The 24,539-nt window shown below is 42.5% G+C and overlaps 1 protein-coding gene across 5 annotated transcripts in view; it reads left to right on the forward strand.

Moving 5' to 3' along the window:
• Positions 1 to 24,539, forward strand: part of DCAF6 (DDB1 and CUL4 associated factor 6) — a 148,156-nt gene that overhangs the window by 57,872 nt on the left and 65,745 nt on the right. For 4 of the 5 annotated variants that reach the window (XM_040337876.1, XM_040337874.1, XM_040337878.1 and 1 more), the window contains 3 exons: positions 674 to 767; positions 1,508 to 1,627; positions 3,777 to 3,974. In XM_040337876.1, the coding sequence (XP_040193810.1) occupies positions 674 to 767; positions 1,508 to 1,627; positions 3,777 to 3,974 (412 nt within the window). The remainder of the gene's footprint in view (positions 1 to 673; positions 768 to 1,507; positions 1,628 to 3,776; positions 3,975 to 24,539) is intronic. The other variant, XM_040337877.1, reaches the window with a different exon arrangement.

A 24,539-nucleotide genomic window follows, 5' to 3' on the forward strand; every position in this document is an offset into this window, starting at 1 on the left:
TCTACACGGCAGGCAAACGTAAACGCCCGAGTGTGACTTTGGGTTTTTTCGGAAAGCGTGACGCGCCTTAGCAGCCGTCAATCAACTCCTCTTTGCTTAGAAACGCCCATTCCCCGCAGGATTCCCCACTCGGAGCCGGAAAACAAGGGCTCATATAACGATAAGTACAAGGAAAGCAATTTTGAGGCGTGACATGCTGGGTATTATTTTACTCGGCGTAACATTATCTTTCACAATTTAAAAAAAATTGGGCTAACTTTACTGTTGTCTTTTTTTTATTTTTTTTATTAAAAAAAGTGAAATTTTTCCAAAAAAAAGTGCGCTTGTAAGACCGCTGCGCAAATACGGTGTGACAAAAAGTATTGCAATGACCGCCATTTTATTCTCTAGGGTGTTAGAAAAAAATATATAATGTTTGGGGGTTTTAAGTCCTTTTCGAGCAAAAAAAACGATTTTAATCTTGTAAACACCAAATCTGAAAAACAGCCAAGGTCCTTAAGTGGTTAAAGCTTCTTTGATGTTTTTGTCTCTTTTAAACCATAGTGGGCCACTAGCAATTTATTTGGAAATGTATTGTAAGTTGTAAGCACTGCACTAATTTTTCTTTTATGCCTCATTGCTGCGGTGATGTGAATAACGATGCTGAGTTCACTTTTTTTCTTTTCATATGAAGGTTCGACAACCACCACTTAAACGCCTTAGGTTACGAGGAGATTGGTCAGATACAGGGCCCAGATCAAGGCCTGAAAGTGAACGAGAAAGAGATGGTATAATATTTACATTTATTATGTATTTCAGTTGTATTTTTAAGTGTTTTTGTTAAAGCCTTTAACCCTTAAAGCGTTTCTAAACCCAAAATCAAAAATGTTATATATTGTAGCTTACAGATTCGTAGATGTGTTGGCTGCATTCGTTTTTCTACCTTTTTCCCATTATTTTCACCTGTTGGGACAAACCACTGGCAGTGATGCTTACAATGGTTCGCTTTTATTCATAAAATAAAAAACTTTATCCCAAAAAGAGAATAAACTCTTTCTGCAACTGCTTAAAAGAAAGCTGGAGTTTGGCTTTAATGTGATAGTCACTTATTTAAAGTTCATGTAAATTTACTAGTAAACCTAACACTACCCTCTAAAATGCTGCAGTGCAAAGGTGGCTACATTGCTCCTCCATAGATACAGTGGACGACTGAGTGCAGCTACCCTAAAACAGGAAGTGTTACTGACATAATCACCAGATGTTCAAAGGACAAAAGCCTAACAAAATGAAAACTGATGAAGCCAACACCTCCTAAGGATTGGTAAGTGGCAATATGTAATATTTTTGCTTTAGGGTTTAGATCCGCTTTAATGAATTATTATTTGTTATGTTGTTTAGAGCAGAATGTTTGGTAAGGTGTTTAGCATTTTGTTAACAGGCATGGGATTGTTTCTTGTTGCTTAAAATTATGTCACAAAATTTTAATGACCTTTTTGTTTTGTGGAAGTAAATGTCACTTATTTTCTAGGTGATAACGCTACCAATGCGTCACTCATGCAAAGAATGTCTGATATGCTTTCAAGATGGTTTGAAGAAGCAAGTGAGGTAGCTCAAAGCAGCAGGAGAAGAGGAAGGACTCCAAATAGAGGTACATTTTTATTAAGCTCATCTGTATGTCGCCCCCCCCCCCCCCTTTATTTTTTCTTTATTCCTTGGTTTTAGAGATTCTGTAAAATAACTAGACTAGTGGTCGACCGATTATCGGAGCGCCCTTTTTTCGGCGCTGATATTCACATGTTTCAAATGATCAGTATTGGTCAGAAACGTGCTGATGTTGGTCAGACCTCCCCCTGTTCCCGCGCGGCACTCGCTGCAGTCTCTGCCAATCTCTGCCAGTGGTGCGGCGGGCAGCACAGAGATGACATCTCACTGCCCGCCTCGCATCACTGCTGTGGCAGGTGACATACTGCATCTGGTGGCAGGTGACACGCTGCATCTGGGTGGCAGGTGACAGTAGCAAGTGACACGCTGCATCTGGGTGCCAGGTGACGGTGATGTACAGAATCTCGGCCCCTGACATTGGCTCTCGGCCTGAAATGCTGCCGTAAAATAGGCATCGGTCCTGAAAAAATTATATCGGTCGAACCCCTAATACAAACTACAAGACAGAGATGCAATAGGAAAAACATCCAGTATGTCTAGTTTCTTGAAAACAAAAACTTGCATGTGATGCCGCGTACACACAATCATTTTTCGGGATGAAAGAAAACGTCGTTTTTCAGCATGTCCAAAAAACAACGTTTTCCAACTTCATCATTAAAAAACGACGTTGCCCACACACCATCGTTTTAAAAAAATGATGAACAAAGCGCGGAGACGTACAACACGTACAACGGCACTCTAAAGGGGAAGTTCTATTCGCCTTTGGGCTGCTTTAGCTGATTTCTTGTTAGTAAAAGACGATTCGCGCTTTTTTGTCTGTTACAGCGTGATCAATGTACTTACTCCATTATGAACGGTAGTTTTACCAGAATGAGCGCTCCCATCTCATAACTTGCTTCTGAGCATGCGCGGGTTTAAAACGTCGTTTTAGCCCACACACGATCATTTTTTACAAACAGAAAAACAACATTTTTTTAAAACGACGTTAAAAAAAATGCAGCATGTTCGAGAAAAACACAATCATTTTAAATGACTTTTTTAAAAACAACGTTTTCTTTCATGCCGAAAAATGATCGTGTGTACGCGGCATGATAGTTAGTTTGTTTACAAACTTATTTTTTTATTCAGACGTTTTTGTAATAGAGAGTTGTCAGTTTGAAGAGGGTCGACGCAATCCTTCTCATCTTCCAGACTATGCAATGTTTCCTCTGAAGAAAGCGATTATTGTGCCTATATTTAACTCTGTGTCACGTGTTGCCATTTTCGATAAGGTTTAGTGTATATAAATAACCCTACATTCTGTAATGTTCCCTTGCTTGCTGCAAGTTATTAAGTGAATCAGGGTTCTTCACCTTGCCATAACATGCATGCATAAAACATCAGCGAATAGATTTGCCTTACAATATAGCTGAACAATGTCTGCATCAGTGCAATGTCTGGAGCTTTAATTGGCCTCCACATGAAATGGTGTGTTAGCGTTTGTATTCACAAATGTGACAATTTTTTTCTGTAAAGCACTACAAGGTAAGCAAGATCGGCATAAACGAATAACAATATGGAACTATCATAACACTGCTATTATGTTGAGTTTTATGAAGAATGCAGTAGGTAACTGCTAAATTTGCCTGTCACAAATCTCTTTTTAGCCATTATAGCAGGGATCTCCAAACTGGCCCGAGGGCCAGATGTGGCCCTTTGCTAGTCTTTATCCGGCCCTTGGAGCACAATTCTTCCCACCAATATAAGGCACTATTTGTCCCACTGATACCAACAATGAGGCACTATATCTTCCACCGATCCCAATGATGGGATACTATACCTCCTACTAATAGGGGGCATACACCTCCTCCTATTGGCTACCAACCCTAAGGCCATATTTATTCTCACTGATGCTGGGCCCGTGACATGTTCTGCCCCTGCTGGCCACAATCCGGCCCTCCTAAAGTCTGAAGGACAATAAAGTGGCTCTTTGTTTGAAAAGTTTGGAGACCCCTGCATTATAGGTTATTGTTTTCACAATCGGGGGGGGGGGGGGGGGGGGCGCCTCTATCTGTGAAAGGGGTCTTGATTAAACAATGCTTACATGATTGATTGGTGTGTGCAGAGATTAATTTATATTTATTTTTATATTAAAGTAGAGTCCGCACCAGACACAACAACTCCAGCAACTACAAATCCAACAGAATCACAGGCTGTTGAAGCAAGTTCAGGGATGGGCCATGATGAAAATGCACCTATAAGAACAGATGTTGGAGAAAGCCATATCTTGCCATCTGCTGAAGAGGCTGCACATCAACAGAGTAGTTCATCAGGCAGCTCTACTTCCCCTTCTGGTAAGAACATTTTGTATTCTAACACTACCATACTCAGAAATTAGAATGTATATCTGCCGATGAATGTCCAGATAGTTTTACAATGTATTTTTTTCAATCTTTCCATTTCTGATATGTATTGCCATGGTATATAATGGACGACCAAATCAGGTGCTTTTTTTTTCTAAATTGGGATCTGTAAAGCATAACTGTATCATTATAGTAACTATTACAACATTAATCCCTAAATCAAGCTAAAACTGCACTTAACCACAAACAAGTACACTGTCTGCGTTCAGAGCCTCCCAACCACACACCTGTCAAATCAAGATGGGTGCCTGTGTTTATGCAGCTGCAGTGTCCGGATAGGCTTAAAAGGGGTTGTAAAGGTTTGTTTTTTTATTTTCTAAATAGGTTCCTTTAAGCTAGTGCATTGTTGGTTCACTAACCCTTTCCTTCGATTTCCCTTCTAAATGTTTTTTTTCTTTATTTTCTTTGTCTGAATTTCTCACATCCTGTTCCTCCTCAGTAAGCTGGTCTGGCTGACTAACCCCATTGGATGATGGGGGCAAGTTTACTGAGGAGAAACAGGAAGTGAAAAATTCAGACAAAGGAAGAAAAAACATTTAGAAGGAAAAGGTAAGTGAACCAACAATGCACTAGCTTAAAGGAACCTATTTAGAAAATAAAAAAACAAACCTTTACAACCCCTTTAAATATGCTGTCTGTACAAAGTACCTGGTGGCTCCACATAAACAAATGGCCAATTCAGTGTATGGGCCTCAGCACCCATGTATATGAGTCATTAAGTAAGTTTGCAGCTTGTAGACACTACAAGGAGCTGGCGTTATCCCAACACATCAGTAGTGATTAACTGGGAAATTTTAACCCAGTAATCTGACTTTTTCATCATGAGACTGATTGGTCAGGAGTGCTTGCTGCAGTCATGTAATGCCCATAGATCAGTCATTTATAGCCTCTTTACCTCCATATAACCCTTAAATGTTTTTTTTTTTTTTTTTCAAATCTTTTTTATTGAAAACATTTTACATACAGACGTGTACATATACAGTGCCTTGAAAAAAAGTATTCATGCCCCTTGAAATTTTCCACATTTTGTCATGTTACAACCAAAAACGTAAATGTACTTTATTGGGATTTTATGCGATAGACCAACGCAAAGTAGCACATAATTGTGAAAGAAAAAGTGATGAATGGTTTTCCAGATATTTATTTGTAAAAAATGTGAAAAGTGTGATAGGCATTTGTATTGAGCCCCCTTTACTCGGATACCTCTAACTAAAATCTAGTGGAACCAATTGCCTTCAGAAGTCACCTAATTAGTAGACTCCACCTGTGTGTAATTTAATCTTGGTAAAAATACAGCTGCTCTGTGAAGCCCTCAGAGGTTTGTTAGAGAACCTTGGTGAACAAAAGCATCATGAAGGTCAAGGAACACACCAGAAGGGTCAGGGATAAAGTTGTGGCGACGTTTAAAGCAGGGTGAGTTTATAAAAAAATAATAATAATAATCCCAAGATTTGAACATCTCATAAAGCACTGTTCAATCCATCCGAAAATGGAAAGAGTATGGCACAACTGCAAACCTACCAAGACATGACTGTCCACCTAAACTGACAGGCCGTGCAAGGAGAGCATTAATCAGAGAAGCAGCCAAGAGGCCCATGGTAACTCTGGAGAAGCTGCAGAGAGCCACAGTTCAGATGGGAGAATCTGTTCACAAGACAACTAGTAGTCATGCACTACACAAATTTGGCTTTAATGAGAGACTGGCAAAGAGAAAGCCATTGTTGAAAGACAGCCATAAAATGTCCTGTTTGCGAGGAGCCATGTGAGGGACACAGCAAACATGTGGAAGAAGGTGCTCTGGTCAGATGAGACCAAAATTAAACGGTTTGGCCTAAAAGAAAAACGCTGTGTGTGGCAGAAAACTAACAATGTACATCACCCTGAACATACCATCCCCACCGTGAAACATGGTGGTGGCAGCATCATGTTGTAGGAATGCTTTTGTACAACAGGGACAGGGAAGCTGGTCAGCGTGGATGGAGCCAAATACAGGGTAATCTTAGCAGAAAACCTGTTTGAGTCTGCAAAAGACTTGAGACTGGGATGGAGGTCCACCTTCCAGCAGGACAACGACCCTAAACATACAGCCAGAGCTACAATGAAATGGTTTAGATCAAAGCATGTTCATGTGTTGGAATGGCCTAGTCAGTCCAGACCTAATTCCAATTGTTAAGACTTGATTGCTTTTCAGATGCTCTCCCTCCTGTCTGACAGACCTTAAGCTATTTTACAAAGAAGAATGGGCAAAAATGTCAGTCTCTAGATGTGCAAAGCTGGTAGAGACAAACCTAAAAAGACTTGCAGCTGTAATTGCAGAGCAAGGGGGTTCTACAAAGTAGTAACTCAGAAGGGCTGAATACAAATGCACTCCAAGCTTTTCACATATTTATTTGTGAAACATTTTGAAAATCATTTATCGTTTTACTTCCACTTCACAATTATGTGCCACTTTTGTGTTTTTTAGTCTATTACATAAAATCCCAATAAAATACATATACATTTTTGGTTGTAACATGACAAAATGTGCTAACATTTTAAGGTGTTTGATTAACTTTTCCAGGCACTGTATGTAGTCCCAAACTGTAGATCCCCCTACAAAAGTATAGCTTATAATCAGACCCATCATTCCTCAAATCACAATTCTAATCTTTTATCCTTTAATTTGCAATAGTAAAATCTTATTATAAACCTTCTAAACTTGGGGGGCGTGGTCTGGACATGACTGCAGGTGGACGCATGTAGTCCAAGCTCCCGACCTATGCCCACCTCGACTGGCTTAGACAGCTTCTATAATCACGGCATGCCCTTGACACAGAAGAGGGAGACAGGGATTGGGTGCCAGGAAACTAAAAATTATAAAACGAGAGGCAGTATCGATCACTATTTCCTGCGCTCCCCGGCAGCCTCTCCAGACCCCAAGATGGCAGAACCACGTGGCTCGCCGCCTGTAGTGTCAAGCCCATACATTTATTCGGCCTCTCTGACTGCCTCCACTGCTTCGGATGCACTCTACGACATTCTGCCGGATCTCCGCTTGACCTCTCAAAGCTTCTCAGTATCCCTGTGTACCTTCCAACTTGATTCTGACCCCTGAGCCCTCCTCCAGGACCTCCCGACTAAATCAGACATTGAACTGCTCATTGGCTGCGTGGAGGAGAATCGCCGCAAGGAGATGCAGGGGGTTAAAAGCGAGGTACAGTCCCTTTCCACCAGACTGTCAGTGGGGGAGTCCTCTCTGTCAACCCTAACACAGAGAGTGTCGGCCCTGGAGTCCTGCCAGGACACTCATGTGGATGCCGCGTGACTCTCCAACTCCACACCGAAAAAATAGAGCACTGCACAGCAAACACTCGTTCAGAGATGAACCGAAAACCGAGTATATTGGTCCCACAGACCCAAGGTGTCAACTGATCGCCCACCACCTCCCCGCTGTTCCTTCCTGGATCTCTGCTTCCTTGATCGGCCTTGATACGTCACACGTTCACTTCAGATGGTTGCCGCAGAGCCACGCCCTTGGGCGTTTTCGGTTCATCTCTGAACGAGTGTTTGCTGTGCAGTGTATTGCTCTATTTTTTGAGATTCATGTGAGTGCTATAGTTGAAGATTTAAGTGTGTTATTAAACTGATTTTACGGTATCACGCTATTTTGAGCACTTCTTTTATTTACATGCGGAGCTTTCTGGCAGTGAATTGGTTGGAACTGGAATTATCTGCTATACCTACCAGTGAGGTCTTTTTGTACACGTTTACACGCCGAACACGAGAGTGTAAGGCAATTTGAGTTGGTGAGTTTTGCATCTGACGGGAGAGGATTCACTGACACAGGGTGTGGTGGAAGATTGGAAGCTATTATCATTTTTTCACAAACCTACTTGATGTGTTTTATGGACTTATATTCAATTAATATTTAAACACGTTTTTAAATTTGTGCACCTATTCACTTTTGTCACATGGTGATGTTTATGGACATTAGCATTATTTTTGAATACCTGTGAAAACGGATATTTCATCTTACATTGTTTACAGCACTGCTTAGAATATGATATATAATATGTTATATTATTACTAGTAGTCAGTGGCGGCTGGTGCTCAAAAATTTTGGGGGGGCGCAAACAAACAAAAAAAAACATCAAGTGCCCTATGCCAAACTCCGCTACTGTGCCCATCTATTTCTGCTACTGTGCCCATCTATTTCTGCTAGTGTGCCCATCTATTTCTGGCAGTGTGCCCATCGATTGCCGCTACTGTGCTCCATTAAATGATGATGATGATGATGACGACCGAGCAGCCTGTCAGTGGGACTGGAGGACGGAGGACAACCGCGGCTGTCTCGCAGCTCGGGTCTTCCACAGAAGCTAAGGCAGCCTGTGTGTGCACACTGCACACAGTGTGAGGTGAGCCAAGGAGGAAGGCTCTGGACCGATCGTTGGGGATAGAAACTCACTCCACGTGTCTCGCATGTTGACACCGGGTGGCTGGGGATGCCGTCAGTGGGGGGGCAGGAAAAGAGGCACGGCTAACGCCCACGGCTCCTTCCAGTTCATCGAGGGGCGGTAAAAGAGGCGTGGCTAACACCTTTGGCTGCTTTGAGTTTATGGGAGGGCAGGAAAAGAGGAGCGGATAACGCCCAGGGCTTCTTCGGCTGCTTTCACTTCATCGGCAAGGCAAACAGTGGCGCGCGGGTGATTTCATAATTTAATCGATTTTTGCAAGTCGTAGCATCGATGCCGCATCGTGGGTGGTCGAATCGTGATGCATCGATGCTACGATTAATTTCAAAATTCCTAATATTTTGCCACTATAGCTTCAGGGCCGTGAGCCTGTTTACACAACCCTTTGAATCTAACTGCTAATTTGTTGCTGAAATAGTCGTTTATCCAGATTTTTTTTTTTCTAATTTTTACATTTCTATCTTGTCTATATTGTTTTTGATACTGTTCCCCCCCCCCCCCCTTTCCAATTCCTGTTCCCTACCCTGGGACGGATACTGTTAAGATACTTTCGCTCGATGCCAAGGGGGTAAATACCCCCAAAAATAAATGTATACTATTGAAAGACCTGAAACGCTCACATGCTGATGTGACGTTTATCCAAGAAACGCACTTCAGAGACGATAAACTTCCCATTTTAAAGAATAGGTTTCACCCAGTTGCTTACCGTTCCACTAATAACCTAGCCAAAACCAGGGGCGTGTCCATACTACTATCTAGCCGATTCCAGTGGTCCTGTCAGGACACCCTGGCAGACCCGACAGGACGCTTTATGTTCATTAAAGGAATGATGGGAGAGGTAAAAATTACCTTTGCGTCTGTCTATATATGCCCCAAATGACCACCAAGACTTTTTTCTTAGCCGCACAATAGATCAGCTCCTGGAATTCTCTGAAGGTCAGCTGATCTTAGGAGGCGTCTTCAATGTTCCGTTACTTCCCAACATGGATACTTCCTCTGTTACTCCTGGTGCCCGTAAGCGAGTGTCACAATCCCTTCACCAGGTTCAATTGATTCACAACTGGCGCCTACAATCCTCGGGTGAGAAAGATTACACATTTTATTCCTCTCCTCACAAACTACTCATGCATTGACTATTTTCTTATCCCACATGCGCAGTTACAGGCTGTTCACAGTACAGCAATTGGTGCTATTATATGGTCGGACCACGCACCGATTGAGCTGACGTACCGACTCTCTGAGCCTACCAGTGCTGATCAGTGCCCATTACTGCCATCTATCTGTGCCCATCACTGTCACTTATTAGTGCCAATTCTCAGTGCCCACCGGTGTCACCTCTCAGTGCCCATCAGTATAGCCTTATTGGTGCCCATCAGTGCAGCCTTATCGGCGTACATCAATGAAGGAGAAAAATTACATGTTTGCAAAATGTTATAACAAAATATAAAACGGTTTTGTATTTTTTTTATTTTTTTTATTATGTTTTTTTATTTTATTTTTAACAAAAAAATTAAAACCACAGAGGTGATTAAATACCACCAAAAGAAAGCTCTGTTTTTGGGTGCAGTGTTGTATGATTGCGCAATTGTCATTCAAAGAGTGAGAGCACTGAAAGCTGAAAATGTGTCTGGGCAGGAGGGGGGTTTGAGTGCCCAGTAAGCAAGTGGTTAAATTAGCTCAAGTTCCAGCACTGATTCAGCACACACAAGAGCGGCAGCTGTATGCAATATGAGGGAACTTGTGTTACCATAGCAGCAGTTAATATCCCTATTTTGCCTATAGGCTACCTTCCAATATTCTCTGTTGCAACTATCCCTGTTTTCTCTTGCAAAACTCTTCCTTTTATCTCAGCCTGAAAAGAAAACCACAGCATGGCAGAACTTTTTTGTGTTGTGATATAAAAATACACGATACATTTTACTTGCAGTTGGCATCCTTTTGACCTGCATTTTAAATGCTTTAAAGGGGTTGTAAAGGTAAATGTTTTTTTTCCTAAATAGCTTCCTATACCTTTAGTGCAGTCCTCCTTCACTTACCTCCATGCTTCGATTTTGCTTTTAAATGTCCTTATTTCTTCTGAGAAATCCTCACTTCCTGTTCTTCTGTCTGTAACTACACACAGTAATGCAAGGCTTTCTCCCTGGTGTGGAGTGTCGTGCTCGACCCCTCCCCTGGAATACTCTACGTTGCAGATGGAGAAAGGAGCTGTGTGTTAGTGGGCATCCTGACTCTCCTGTATTTCAGGGGAGGGGTCGAGCACCACACTCCACACCAGGGAGAAAGCCTTGCATTACTGTGTGGAGCTACAGACAGAAGAACAGGAAGTGAGGATTTCTCAGAAGAAATAAAGACATTTAAAAGCAAAATCGAAGGATGAGGTAAGTGAAGGAGGACTGCACAAAGGAAGCCATTTAGGATTTTTTTTTCTACCTTTACAACCACTTTAGGCTGCTTTTGCATTACTATAGTCATTGTAGATAGAGAATCGGTACTGATGCAAATAAGACAGTTGACATAGACCAGGGGTACCCAACCAGTGGCCCGCGGAGCCCTCTGATGTGGCCCGCGACTTCCTGCTCTGGGATGGAATAGAATACTGTCATTAAAGGTAAGTTTTTTTTTTATTACTAAAGTCACAGAAATATATATATATATATAATCTGTTCTGCAGTGGTTATTGGGCTGCTTTCAAACTGATCCGCAGGTGCAGATTAGTTTACCTGTGAGTTATCTGCACTGAGCCATAGACTTCTGTTATTACCTGCGAGTTTGGTGAGCTTTCTGAAAGCACACCAAACCTGCAGAATATAATAGAAGTCTATAGTAAAGTGCAGGAAAGCCAAAGGTACACTGCATTGCACCCACAGTGCCTGTAAACTGCAGCGCATCAGCGTGAAAGCGGCCCCCTTTCACACAGTCAGTCTGATTGTCTGACAGTTTGGACCCTCCACTCACCTCTACGTAGAGGCAGACATAAACCCACTTGTGTCCTACCTCCAATACTATCCGCTAAGATAAAAATAAAAAGAGTAGAGTAGGCTGTGTCCGTGTCTGCTTATGCAGAGCGGACACAGACATGCCATCCACCCGCTCCGCTCATTGTGGCCCGCGATCGGTTACCAAGTTGCTTAAGTGGCCCTCACTCTTCAAAAGGTTGGGCAACCCTGACATAGACCCTTACATGGAAAATTTTACTACACAGGGTCTTTTATTTTGATGCTACTAAGCGGATTTCTACTGAAAATGTGTTTTAAGGAAGGTTGTTTAGCGCAGTTTTTTATTTGACCAAGCAAGTTAGAAGGCATGATCCTCTTCTAACCTCATATAAATTTATCGAGAGCATATCTGCCCACTCCTGCTCCTAATTACTAGGTTACATTGATGTTATAATGAGGGGGCAGGATCTAGCAACAGTAAGAGCTTTTCCAAAGAGTGTCTGCAGTGGATGGAAAAATGTACCTAGCCAAAAAGAACAGCTTCAGAATGTGTAATATAGGTGCTACATCTTCCACAACTCATTGCTTTAGTCTGCTTTAAGTAGTTGGAGAAATTAATTGGCTGCCATTGTTGACTTCAACTTCTAAATACTCGAAATATGCATACACTATATTTGCCTTTAGTGAATCCACTCCAATGTGTAGCCTACATATTTCTCTCAATTCAGGTTTTTCTTTAAGAGCACTAACCCATTTTTGCATCAATTATGTGTTTAAAAGGGCCTGCATCGGTTAACATGTGTTGCCTACAAAACATTCTGACCAAAAATGTACTTGTTTCTAATTACAATGCAGGTTTTTTAACGTGTAAATTGCATTATTTCTTAACATTGCACATATTATACTTCTCTGCACAATAAGGGAAGAGTGTGAGATGTGCTACTCATAGGAAATGTGATTTTAAAGTATTGTAATCGTAGTCTACGACCTGGTCTTTGAGCAGAGTAGTAAACTCTGGTTGTTTTTGGACCTCTGCATTGCTTTTTTGATGATTATTATTCTTAAAGCAAACCAGGGAGCTTTAATAAACTCACTGTACTAGATCTATATAGAAGCGTCATTGCTTCACCACTCTTCTCCACCCCACAGCTCATATATAAATCCCTCACTTAATACTGCACTCACCAACTCCTGCTAATTCTAAATCCACACACTAATATCTCCAGGACAATGGGGCTTGTCCCTTCATATAAATCAAACTCCCACATTACCTCCCTTACCTTTCTGCTCATCCCTACCTCTGGAGCTATATCCCCAAACTCTGGGCTTCCATCATTTAACTGAACTCAACGCACCCATGACCCTGCAGCCTCTGGGAGCAGCTGCAATCCACAAAATTCCCATTCTCCTCTTCCCAAGACTAGACTCCCCTTCTTGTGTGCCCTCTGGAATGCCAGCTCTGTCTGTAACAGACTCTTCTCTCTCCATGACACAGTAGGACAACCCAAAAACAGTATTTTTGAAATGTGTTTTAGGTAGGATAAAAAAAAGTAAAATGTACACATTTTCTTTTTTGGGTCCTACTACGAATACAAACAACAAATACCAAACGCCATAGTTGGTATTGCTGCAATTGTCAGGAACAGAAGAATGGATTTTTTTTAATTCTACCTAAAATATACCGACCCTGACCTTTTTGACACTGACACTAGAGTGGATCAAGCCTTAATCTAGCTATTTTTTTTTTTTTTTGTCACACACTTGTTTGTTTACGTTTTTCAAACCCCCCTAGCAAGGTGAAAAAGATGCACATAGGGGAAAAAACAGACGGCTCCCAATTAGAGACTATCATGGCGATCATCTGTTTGGGAAGCAGGACTCTCAGTTACTGATCATTGGTATGAGACCCAGGGCTCTTGGTGAAAGCCCAGTTTCTGTGCTGTGGGGCATACAGTATTTAACAAAAGTGAGTACACCCCTCACATTTTTGTAAATATTTTATTATATTTTTTCATGTGACAACACTGAAGAAATGACACTTTGCTACAATGTAAAGTAGTGAGTGTACAGCTTGTAAAACAGTGTAAAATTTGCTGTCCCCTCATAATAACTTAAAGGGGTTGTAAAAGAAAACCTTTTTTTCCCTAAATAGCTTCCTTTACCTAAGTGCAGTCCTCCTTCACTTACCTCATCCTTCTATTTTGCTTTTAAATGTCCTTATTTCTTCTGAGAAATCCTCACTTCCTGTTCTTCTGTCTGTAACTACACACAGTGATGCGAGGCTTTCTCCCTGGTGTGGAGAAAGCCTCTTGAGGGGGGGGGGGGGCGAGCAGGAGTGTCAGGACGCCCACTAACACACAGCTCCTTTCTCTATCTGCAAAGTAGAGAGCGTCCTGACCCTCCTGCTCACCCCCTCAAGAGGCTTTCTCCACACCAGGGAGAAAGCCTTGCATCACTGTGTGTAGTTACAGACAGAAGAGCAGGAAGTGAGGATTTCTCAGAAGAAATAAGGACATTAAAAAAGAAAAATCGAAGGATGATCTAAGTGAAGAAGGACTGCACTAAGGTAAAGGAAGCTATTTAGGGGGGGAAAAAAAATCCTTTACAACCCCTTTAACACACAGCCATTAATGTCTAAACCGCTGGCAACAAAATTGAGTACACCCTTAACCAGTTAAGACCTGGACCAATATGCAGATTAAGGACCCGAGGTGTTTTTACAATTTGGCACTGCGCTGCAGTTTTGTGCCATCTGGGCATTCCATGGCCTCCGAAACTGTGATAGGCAGTGAGAAGTGAAATCAAAAATTTACACCCTTAGAAAGCCTGAAGGCAGTGCTTGGTTTTTGGGGTCCCGAATGCGGCTAGGCTCCCAAAAACTCTCACACATGTGGTATCCCCGTACTCAGGAGAAGGAACAGAATGTATATTGGGGTGTAATTCCACATATGCCCATGGCATGTTTGAGCAATATATCATTTAGTGACAACTTTGCGCAAAAAAAAAAACTTGTGTCAAAATATAAAATATTCAATGGACTCGACATGCCTCTCAGCAAATAGCTTGGGGTGTCTACTTTCCAAAATGGGGTCATTTGGAGTGGGGGTTTAAACTGTCCAGGCATTTTATGCACAACATTTAGAAGCTTATGTCACACATCACCCACTCTTCTAACCACTTGAAGACCAGGCCCTATCTGACACTTTTTGTTTACATGAAAACATATTTTTTTTTTGTGCAAGAAAATTAAGTTGAACCCCCAAACATTATATATTTTTTTTTAAAGCAAAGGCCCTACAGATTAAATGGTGGGTGTTGCATTTTTTTCCCCACACAGTATTTGCGCAGCATTTTTTTTTTTAATGCACTAAAACACGCTATATTACCCAAATTTTTGTATGAAATAAAAAAGATGATCTTAGGCCAAGTACATGGATACCAAACACGACATGCTTTAAAATTGTGCACAAACGCGCAGTGGCGACAAACTACATACTTTTTTTAAAAGCCTTTACAGGTTACCAAATTAGATTTACAGAGGAGGTCTACTGCTAAAATTACTGCCCTCGATCTGACCTTCGCGGCGATGCCTCACATGCATGGTGCAATTGCTGTTTACATATGACGCCAGACCGACGCTTGTGTTCACCTTTGCACAAGAGCAGGGGGCGACAGGGGTGTTTTTTTATTATCGATTTTTTATTTTATTTGTAAATTGTACCTTCCATTTTTTATTTTTTTTTTTTTTTTACCATTTTTATTGTTATCTCAGGGACTGTAAATATCCCCTTTGATAGCAAAAGTTAGTGACAGGTATTCCGTCTTCTTTTTTTTTTTTTTTTTTAAGAATTGGGGTCTATTAGATCCTAGATCTTTCCTCTGCCCTCAAAGCAATCTGACCACACCAAGATCGGTGTGTTAAAATGCTTTCCCAATTTCACAATGGCGCTGTTTATATCCAGAGGGGGACATTCCCTCCCACTGCTTGTAAAAGCAGTCTAGAGGCTAATTAGCCACTAGGTTTGCTTTTAAATGAAAGCCAACCGCTAGCTGAAAAGAATACCACAGGCATCATTCTGGTATAACCATTCAAAGTCCAGCAACATACCAGTACGTTGATTCTTGTTGAACATGTATTGTAATTTATTTATTTTTTTTTTTCATGCAGCCTGTTGGCTGAATGAAAAAGAGATTGATCGGTGGGTATGCCCACCATTAGAATACCTCCCTGCATCCACCCACTTTTAATGATGGGAATACATGCACCATTTATATATGCCGAAGCATGGGGGCATCCTCCCGCAAAAAAGTTATGCCGCGTACACACGATCAGACTTTTCCACGGGCAAGCCTCCATCGGAATGTCGACCGTATGTACGCAGCATTAGGAGCAAAATCGCTCCTCCGCCCCTAATGCCCCCATGCTTCGGCATATATGCTCTTCTTTTTTTTTTTTTTTTTTTTTTTTTAACTGTGGTGGTGAACTCACCTCCTACAGTGTTGGAGTCGCTGCTTTATGTATCGTGGGAGAAAACGCTGTTGCTGTCAAGCTAAATAAATCTGCGCTGCAACTGAATGGCGTACCAGCTAAGAAAGTGATGATTAACATTAAAACAAAGTAACATTTCAGTATAACAGTAAGATCATACCATACCTGCAAAGCAAATACAAAAAAAAACATAGTAAATAATTTTTTAACGCAACCTGTGCCTAATATAAATTATATATATATATATATATATATATATATATATATATATATATATATATATATATATATATATATATATATATATATATATATATATATATATATATATATATATATATATATATATATATATATATATATATACAGTGAGGAAAATAAGTATTTGAACACCCTGCTATTTTGCAAGTTCTCCCACTTGGAAATCATGGAGGGGTCTGAAATTGTCATCGTAGGTGCATGTCCACTGTGAGAGACATAATCAAAAAAAAAAAAAATACAGAAATCACAATTTATGATTTTTTAACTATTTATTTGTATGATACAGCTGCAAATAAGTATTTGAACACCTGTCTATCAGCTAGAATTCTGACCCTCAAAGACCTGTTAGTCTGCCTTTAAAATGTCCACCTCCACTCCATTTATTATCCTAAATTAGATGCACCTGTTTGAGGTCATTAGCTGCATAAAGACACCTGTCCACCCCATACAATCAGTAAGAATCCAACTACTAACATGGCCAAGACCAAAGAGCTGTCCAAAGACACTAGAGACAAAATTGTACACCTCCACAAGGCTGGAAAGGGCTACAGGGAAATTGCCAAGCAGCTTGGTGAAAAAAGGTCCACTGTTGGAGCAATCATTAGAAAATGGAAGAAGCTAAACATGACTGTCAATCTCCCTCGGACTGGGGCTCCATGCAAAATCTCACCTCGTGGGGTCTCAATGATCCTAAGAAAGGTGAGAAATCAGCCCAGGACTACACGGGAGGAGCTGGTCAATGACCTGAAAAGAGCTGGGACCACCGTTTCCAAGGTTACTGTTGGTAATACACTAAGACGTCATGGTTTGAAATCATGCATGGCACGGAAGGTTCCCCTGCTTAAACCAGCACATGTCAAGACCCGTCTTAAGTTTGCCAATGACCATTTGGATGATCCAGAGGAGTCATGGGAGAAAGTCATGTGGTCAGATGAGACCAAAATAGAACTTTTTGGTCATAATTCCACTAACCGTGTTTGGAGGAAGAAGAATGATGAGTACCATCCCAAGAACACCATCCCTACTGTGAAGCATGGGGGTGGTAGCATCATGCTTTGGGGGTGTTTTTCTGCACATGGGACAGGGCGACTGCACTGTATTAAGGAGAGGATGACCGGGGCCATGTATTGCGAGATTTTGGGCAACAACCTCCTTCCCTCAGTTAGAGCTTTGAAGATGGGTCGAGGCTGGGTCTTCCAACATGACAATGACCCGAAGCACACAGCCAGGATAACCAAGGAGTGGCTCTGTAAGAAGCATATCAAGGTTCTGGCGTGGCCTAGCCAGTCTCCAGACCTAAACCCAATAGAAAATCTTTGGAGGGAGCTCAAACTCGTGTTTCTCAGCGACAGCCCAGAAACCTGACTGATCTAGAGAAGATCTGTGTGGAGGAGTGGGCCAAAATCCCTCCTCCAGTGTGTGCAAACCTGGTGAAAAACTACAAGAAACGTTTGACCTCTGTAATTGCAAACAAAGGCTACTGTACCAAATATTAACATTGATTTTCTCAGGTGTTCAAATACTTATTTGCAGCTGTATCATACAAATAAATAGTTAAAAAAAATCCTACATTGTGATTTCTGGATTTTTTTTTTTATTATGTCTCTCACAGTGGACATGCACCTACGATAACAATTTCAGACCCCTCCATGATTTCCAAGTGGGAGAACTTGCAAAATAGCAGGGTGTTCAAATACTTATTTTCCTCACTGTGTATATATATATATATATATATATATATATATACCGAAGCATGGGGGCATCCTCCCGCAAAAAAAATTTATACCGCGTACACACGGTCGGAATTTTCCACGGGCAAGCCTTTGTCGAAATTTCGACCGTATGGAGCAAAATCGCTCCTCCGCACCTAATGCCCCTATGCTTCGGCATATATGCTCCCTTTTTTTTTTTTTTTTTTTTTATGTGGTGGTGAAATCACCTTCTACAGCACTGGAGTCACGGCTTTATGTATCGTGGGATCAAACGCTGTTGCTGTCAAGATTAATAAATCCGCGCAACAGTTGAATGGCGTACCTGAAAACGGTAAAGTAAATTACATACCTGAAAAGCAAGCATGATAAAACATAACAATAAAACATTGCAGAATAGAATACAGTAAAAAGGAGCAGAACAATAGAGAGAGAATAGAGAGGGAGAGAACAATAAAACTCCAAATATTATTTTATTTTTTATTTTATATATATTTTTAACTTTTCGTTTTCAGGTTTGGGTCTCTCAAAATGCGATGGCATCTTGGGAGTCCCTGTGAAATGCTTTACCCTACGCTAAAACTTCACTTGTGTGTGGTAGCGTTCAAAACATTTCCCAATGCAATAACCAGGATTGTCAGGACAGAGTGGACAATAATAACAGGTGTCACGCCTATATCCGCGCTTTCTACAGACACATTTTCTTTGGGGGGCTTTTTGGGTAGGGGTACTCTCGAGGACGAAGGGAAATGCCTCTCATGCAGTCCGCTTACTGCATTTGGTTTGGAATGGTGAGGTGCAGAACCGCCTGGATACAGGAGTTCTATGATGATCTCATCCTGGAATTGAAGCTATGTATATGTCATGAGCATTCAGCAAAGTCAATTGAAATAAATATAGAGACACTTTTTTGTACCAGCGTCTCGCCTTACGGGCAATATGATAAAGCGCCAACAACTGGTCGTTGAGGTCCACCCCTCCCATATTTTGGTTATATTGGTGGACACAGAGGGGTTTCTACTCAACACCAGCCGCCAAACGAATTTGGACTGTCGTGTCTGCGTGAAGGGTGGCAAGAACAAAAACATTCTTATTGTCCCGCCACTTCACAGCGAGCAAATTATTACACCTTGAGCAGGCTGTCTTCCCCAACCTAAGACGGGAATCTACAAGTCGCTGGGGAAAGCCCCGGCGATTAGGTCGCGTGCTCCAATCTGATGATAAAACAAGTGACTAAAAAGTGGCACGCTCGTGTAATAATTGTCCACATACAAGTGGTACCCCTTTCCGAATAAGGGTGGGACTTGGTGTCACACAATTTTGCCAGCACTTCCTATGTATTCTGGGCAGTCCTCCGGCTCTACCTGACTATCTTTTCCCTCATAAACCATAAAGCTCCATGTATAGCCTGTTGCCCTGTCACAGAGCTTATAGAGCTTGACCCCGTATCTGGCACGCTTGCTAGGAAGGTACTGCTTGAAAGACAAGCGGCCAGAAAATTTAATTAGGGACTCATCAACGCAGACAACTTGATGGGGAGTATACAAGGCTGCAAACCATTTGTTGAAGTGGTTTATGAGGGGCCGAATTTTGTAGAGCCGGCCGTATTCAGGGTCTCCACGTGGACGACAAAGTTAATTGTCGTTGAAGTACATGAACCGCAAGATGGCATCTTGTCGTTTCCTGGCCATGGAAGCAGAGAACACGGCATATGGTCATGTGGACCTGTGGAAAAATACATCCACAACTTTGGAAATTGATGTATGCCCATGTTGAGGCAAAGGCCCAGAAAGGTTTTAAATTCGGAAACCGTAAGTCGTTTTCATTCTCTGGCAAGGACGGACTGGGGATTAGCTGCGATGAAATTACCAGCATATAAATTACTCTGGTCCACAATAGATCTATAGAGATCTTCCGTGAAAAACGGCAAATAAAAATCAAGTGGCATAAAATAAGCTGTTTCCACCTGAATACTGGGTTGGCCAGTGAATGGGGGAAGTACGGGTTCTGCGGAAGTGGTGGGGACCCAATCAGGATAGGCAAATTCTGCAGGAAGGGCACTACGGGCCTGTTTTTGTCTTCTTCTTGGTGGCAGTGGGACACTACTTGTGCTTGCCACCTCGCCAGCTTGAACTGCACTTATGGGACTCGCACGTCACCAAGTGTTACTGCAGTGCTGGATGAACGACCAGGGTGTACTAGGCCGCTGGTGATTGCCAGTTGACCAGAAGGAATAGCGGCACTAGTACTGGCTCTCTGCTCCATACGAGGGTCCTGCGGTTCTTGCACCTCAACAACCACAGAATGGGGTCGGGTACGCCTGCCCTTAGCAGGGACCACAACTTTGTCGACAGAGCTATCTGACATGGAGGCGCTGTCTTCTACAGGGATGTATTGAGCCAGAATCTGACAAATGCGTGACCTCCTCTTCACTACCTTTCAGGCTCAGAAACTCGTAGGCCTCTTTACTATTACATGTACATTCGCTTTGCCATTTTGGGCTCTAAATTTAGTGGTACACTAGTAAGGATTCACAGATAAAAAAAAAAGCACCGGATCTGTCAGCAAATGTAGAAAACGCTACCAAAAAAAACCTGTTAGCGATCGCAGGGATCAGGCCTGTCTCTGCGAACGCTGCAGTTATGTGTGTTGTGTTTTGTTAGTGACAGTGATCGATCGATACTGCACTTGGGTGGGCTGGGCGGAGGGGCAAAACGCAGGTGCTAGCGGGTATCTGGGCTGATCCCGCTAACAATGCATTTTTGGGAAGCCTAAAATGCTGGGTACGCTAGTATAGATCTGATCAGATCAGATATTGATCTGTTCAGATACTATACCACTAAGGGAGGTGTATGCTTTGCGCGTGGATGTAAGCATTACTGGCACTAACTTGACGCTGCCTGGGGCGATGCAGACCCTGACTGGAGCTAAAATGTAATTGATATCACCCGCCGGGCGATCAGGGGGTTAAACCTTTTATTGGGTTATATATACGGCGGGTGCCCTGATGCTATAAAAAGCAAACTAACCAGCCAGCGTTACCTGTAACACTTATACGGTGATCACTGGTGAAAGGGTTGACTAGGGGGCAATCAGGGGGTTAAAACCTTTATTAGGTAATATATGGGGGTACCTGGCGCTATATAAAAACCTGACGGGGAACCTAAAAAAATAACTGACTACCTAGCGGCACCAGCGACACTAAGGCCCCGTACACACGACCGAACATGTTTGCTGAAACTGGTCCGCGGACCAGTTTCAGCAGACATGTTCGGTCGTCTGTACAGCTGAGCGGACAGGATTCCAGCGTACATTTGCCCGCCAGACCGTTTGAGCGGGCAAATGTTTCTAAACTTGCTTAGAAACATGCCCGCTGGAATCCTGTCCATCGGACATGTTCGGTCGTCTGTACAGACTTACCGTACATGTCCGAGCGGCCGCCATCCCTCGCATGCGTCGAATGACTTCGACGCATGCGTGGAAGCATTGAACTGCCAGGGCCGTGCACGTCGCCGTGTCATCGTCGCTGCGACTGTGACTAGGGGTGACTGGGGGGTGAAAAGTGTGTCTGTGTACCTACGTGTTGGTGCACTTACTTTGATATCTTCTCTCCACAAGCTCCAGTCAAAAAGACCGCCTCGTGGAGCGTGACATCACTTCCTCTGCCTGTGTTTACATTACACAGGCATAGGAAGCAGGTGATTTGCTGTGAACGATCACGAGGGGGTGGCCAGAAACCAATGCCCGCCCCCTCATCCCGGATTACTCCCACAGCAGAACGGACCGCCGCTGGCACCGGGGGGGGGGTCCGATCGGACCCCCGACCCGCGGGAAGGCAGGGACGTATATATGTGCCCACCAGTGCCATTCTGTGGATGTATATCGTCGTGCTATGGTCCTTAACCACTTAAGGACTGCCTCCTGCACATTTACGTCGGCAGAATGGCACGGCTGGGCACAGGCACGTACCTGTACGTCCCCTTTAGGAGCCACATCGCACGCAATTGTCAGTTAAAGCGACGCAGTGCCGAATCGCAAAAACTGGCCAGGTCCTTTTACCTGCATAATGGTCCAGATCTTAAGTGGTTAAATGAAAATGTCCAAATTGGGCCCAATTAGCCATTTTCCATTTCTGGTCTCAGTTGTGAATTGGGAGCAGGTGTGTTAAACACGTAGAGCTTTCTTATAATGCTACGTCACAGAAACTATATGTATCATGTCAGTATTTTATCTTCTCCCATAATGAATCGTTCCTATACACATGTATCATGTTTTTATGTGGTTATGCTTATTGCTTTCTGGGTATGCATACCTAATATCCATTATATGTTGTACCATGTTAGAGTACCTATGTGTATATATTCATTAATTTTTTTGACAATATTTATTGAGACTTCTTATCCTCTACCGTTACTAAGATGTATGTACACCCCGTTGCAATATTAAATGTCCATTATATACTTATTTGGTTTGTTCATTCAGTTGTGTGCTTCATATAAAATCCCAATTGCTCCCCCTGTTTTTTTCATAATGTGTAACAGGGATGGAAGTATATGAATATACACAGTCATTGCCTCATACAAAGTCCCATTTTCCTCTTTTATCCTCCTAGCTGATGGCCTCCCATGGTTTCCAATACCATCTCTACGCTGATGACACCCAAATCTATTTCTCTGACAGATGTCGCACTACTTCCTCAAACCCAATCTATCCAAAACCAATTTTTTCCTCCACCGCATGCCCCTTCCCCTGATCTGTCAAAATCAATGGCCCAACTATAAGCCCTTCCCCGCATGCCAAGGTCTTGGGTGTAGTCCTGGACTCTGAACTCTCATTTAAGCCCCAAGTCCAAGCACTGTCCAAATCTTACCGCCTCCAACCTCCGCAACATCTCCAAAATATGCCTCTTTCTAACCAAAGACACAACACAGCTCTTAATTCACTCCCTGATCATATATCGCTTTGACTACTGCAACTCCCTTCTCATTTGCTTACCTCTACATAGGTTATCCCCCCCCCCTTTCAATCCATCATGAATGCTGCTGCCAGACGTATCCACCTTACCAATCTCTGTGTCTGCTACTGAACTCTGTCAATCCCTTCACTGGCTTCCGCTCACACAACAAATTTAATTCAAAATACTAACAACAACTTACAAAGCCACAAACGGTTTAGCCCCCAGCTACATAACCAACTCAAAATACCAACCTTATGTTCCCTTAATTCCTCTCAAGACCTCATGCTCTCTAGTTCCCTTGTCACCTCTTCCCATGCTTGCCTCCAGGACTTTTCCAGTGCCTCTCCAATCTTATGAAACTCCTTACCTCAATCTGTCCAATTATTTCCTACTCTATTAGCTTTTAGAGGATCCCTGAAAACCCTTCTCTTCAGAGAAGTTTATCCTACCCACACCTAACAACTGTATTTTCATTTTCTCAATCAGTTCATCCCCCACAGTTATTACCTTTTTTGTTTCGCTTGACCCTCCCTTCTAGAGTGTAAGTTTTAATGAGCAGGGCCCTATGATTCCTCCTGTATTGAATTGTATTGTAACTGTACTGTCTGCCCTCATGTTGTAAAGTGCTGTGCAAACTGTAGGAGCTATAGAAATCCTGTAAAATAATAAATAATACCGTATTTTTCGGACCATAAGGCGCACCGGGTTATAAGGTGTAATATCATTGATCGACTGCTAACGGGTTTATTTTCATACATAAGGCGCACCGGGTTATAAGGCGCACGCATTAAATGAAACAAAACTCTGATAAGTCAAACTTTATTCAACTCTTTCACATAAACTCTCAACATTGTTCAGTGTTGCACACATGAAATACAAAACAATACACTGACTTTTTTAGTTTATTCCTCTGCCAAAAATCCATCAAATTCTTCATCTTCAATGTCTGAGTTTAACAGTTGGGCGATTTCGGCATCAAGCATGCCCGGATCCCTCCTCATTTATCATCATTATCAGAGTCCGTCTCGTTGCTGTTGCTTAGCTGTTCAGTGATGATTCCGGCCTTCCTGAAAGCTTGGATGACACTGGAGACTGATACCTTTGCCCAGGCATCCACGATCCACTGGCAGATAGTGGCGTAACTTGCCCGGCGTTGCCTTCCTGTCTTAGTGAATGTGTGTTCACTTTCTGTCATCCAATGCTCCCAAGCAGCTTGCAATTTAACTTTAAACCTGTTGACACCAATATCTAGCGACTGAAGTTCTTTGGTTAATCCACCCGGAATGATGGCAAGCACCAAATTAGTTTTCTTCACTTGGGCTTTGACAGTATCGGTCAGATGGGCGCACATGGAGTCACAGATCAATAGGGACGGAGATTTGTGGAAAAAGCCATCCGGTCTCTTGACATAAACCTCTCTCAGCCACTCACTCATCTTCTCCTCGTCCATCCAGCCCTTTGGGTTAGCCTTTAAAATGACGCCAACCGGAAACTTTTCTTTTGGCAAAGTCTTCCTCTTGAAAATTTCCATGGGTGGTAGTTTTTGGCCATTAGCCTGGCAACCGACAACTACAGTGAAGGATGACGTCTTGTTTCTTGTAGTGCATATAGATACCGTACTGGTCCCCGTTTTCTCAACAGTACGGTTTACGGGGATATCAAAGGTGAGGGGGACCTCGTCCATGTTGGTGAT

The sequence above is a fragment of the Rana temporaria genome, chromosome 2 (genome assembly GCF_905171775.1).
Source record: "Rana temporaria chromosome 2, aRanTem1.1, whole genome shotgun sequence".
In the NCBI taxonomy this organism is placed as follows: domain Eukaryota; kingdom Metazoa; phylum Chordata; class Amphibia; order Anura; family Ranidae; genus Rana; species Rana temporaria.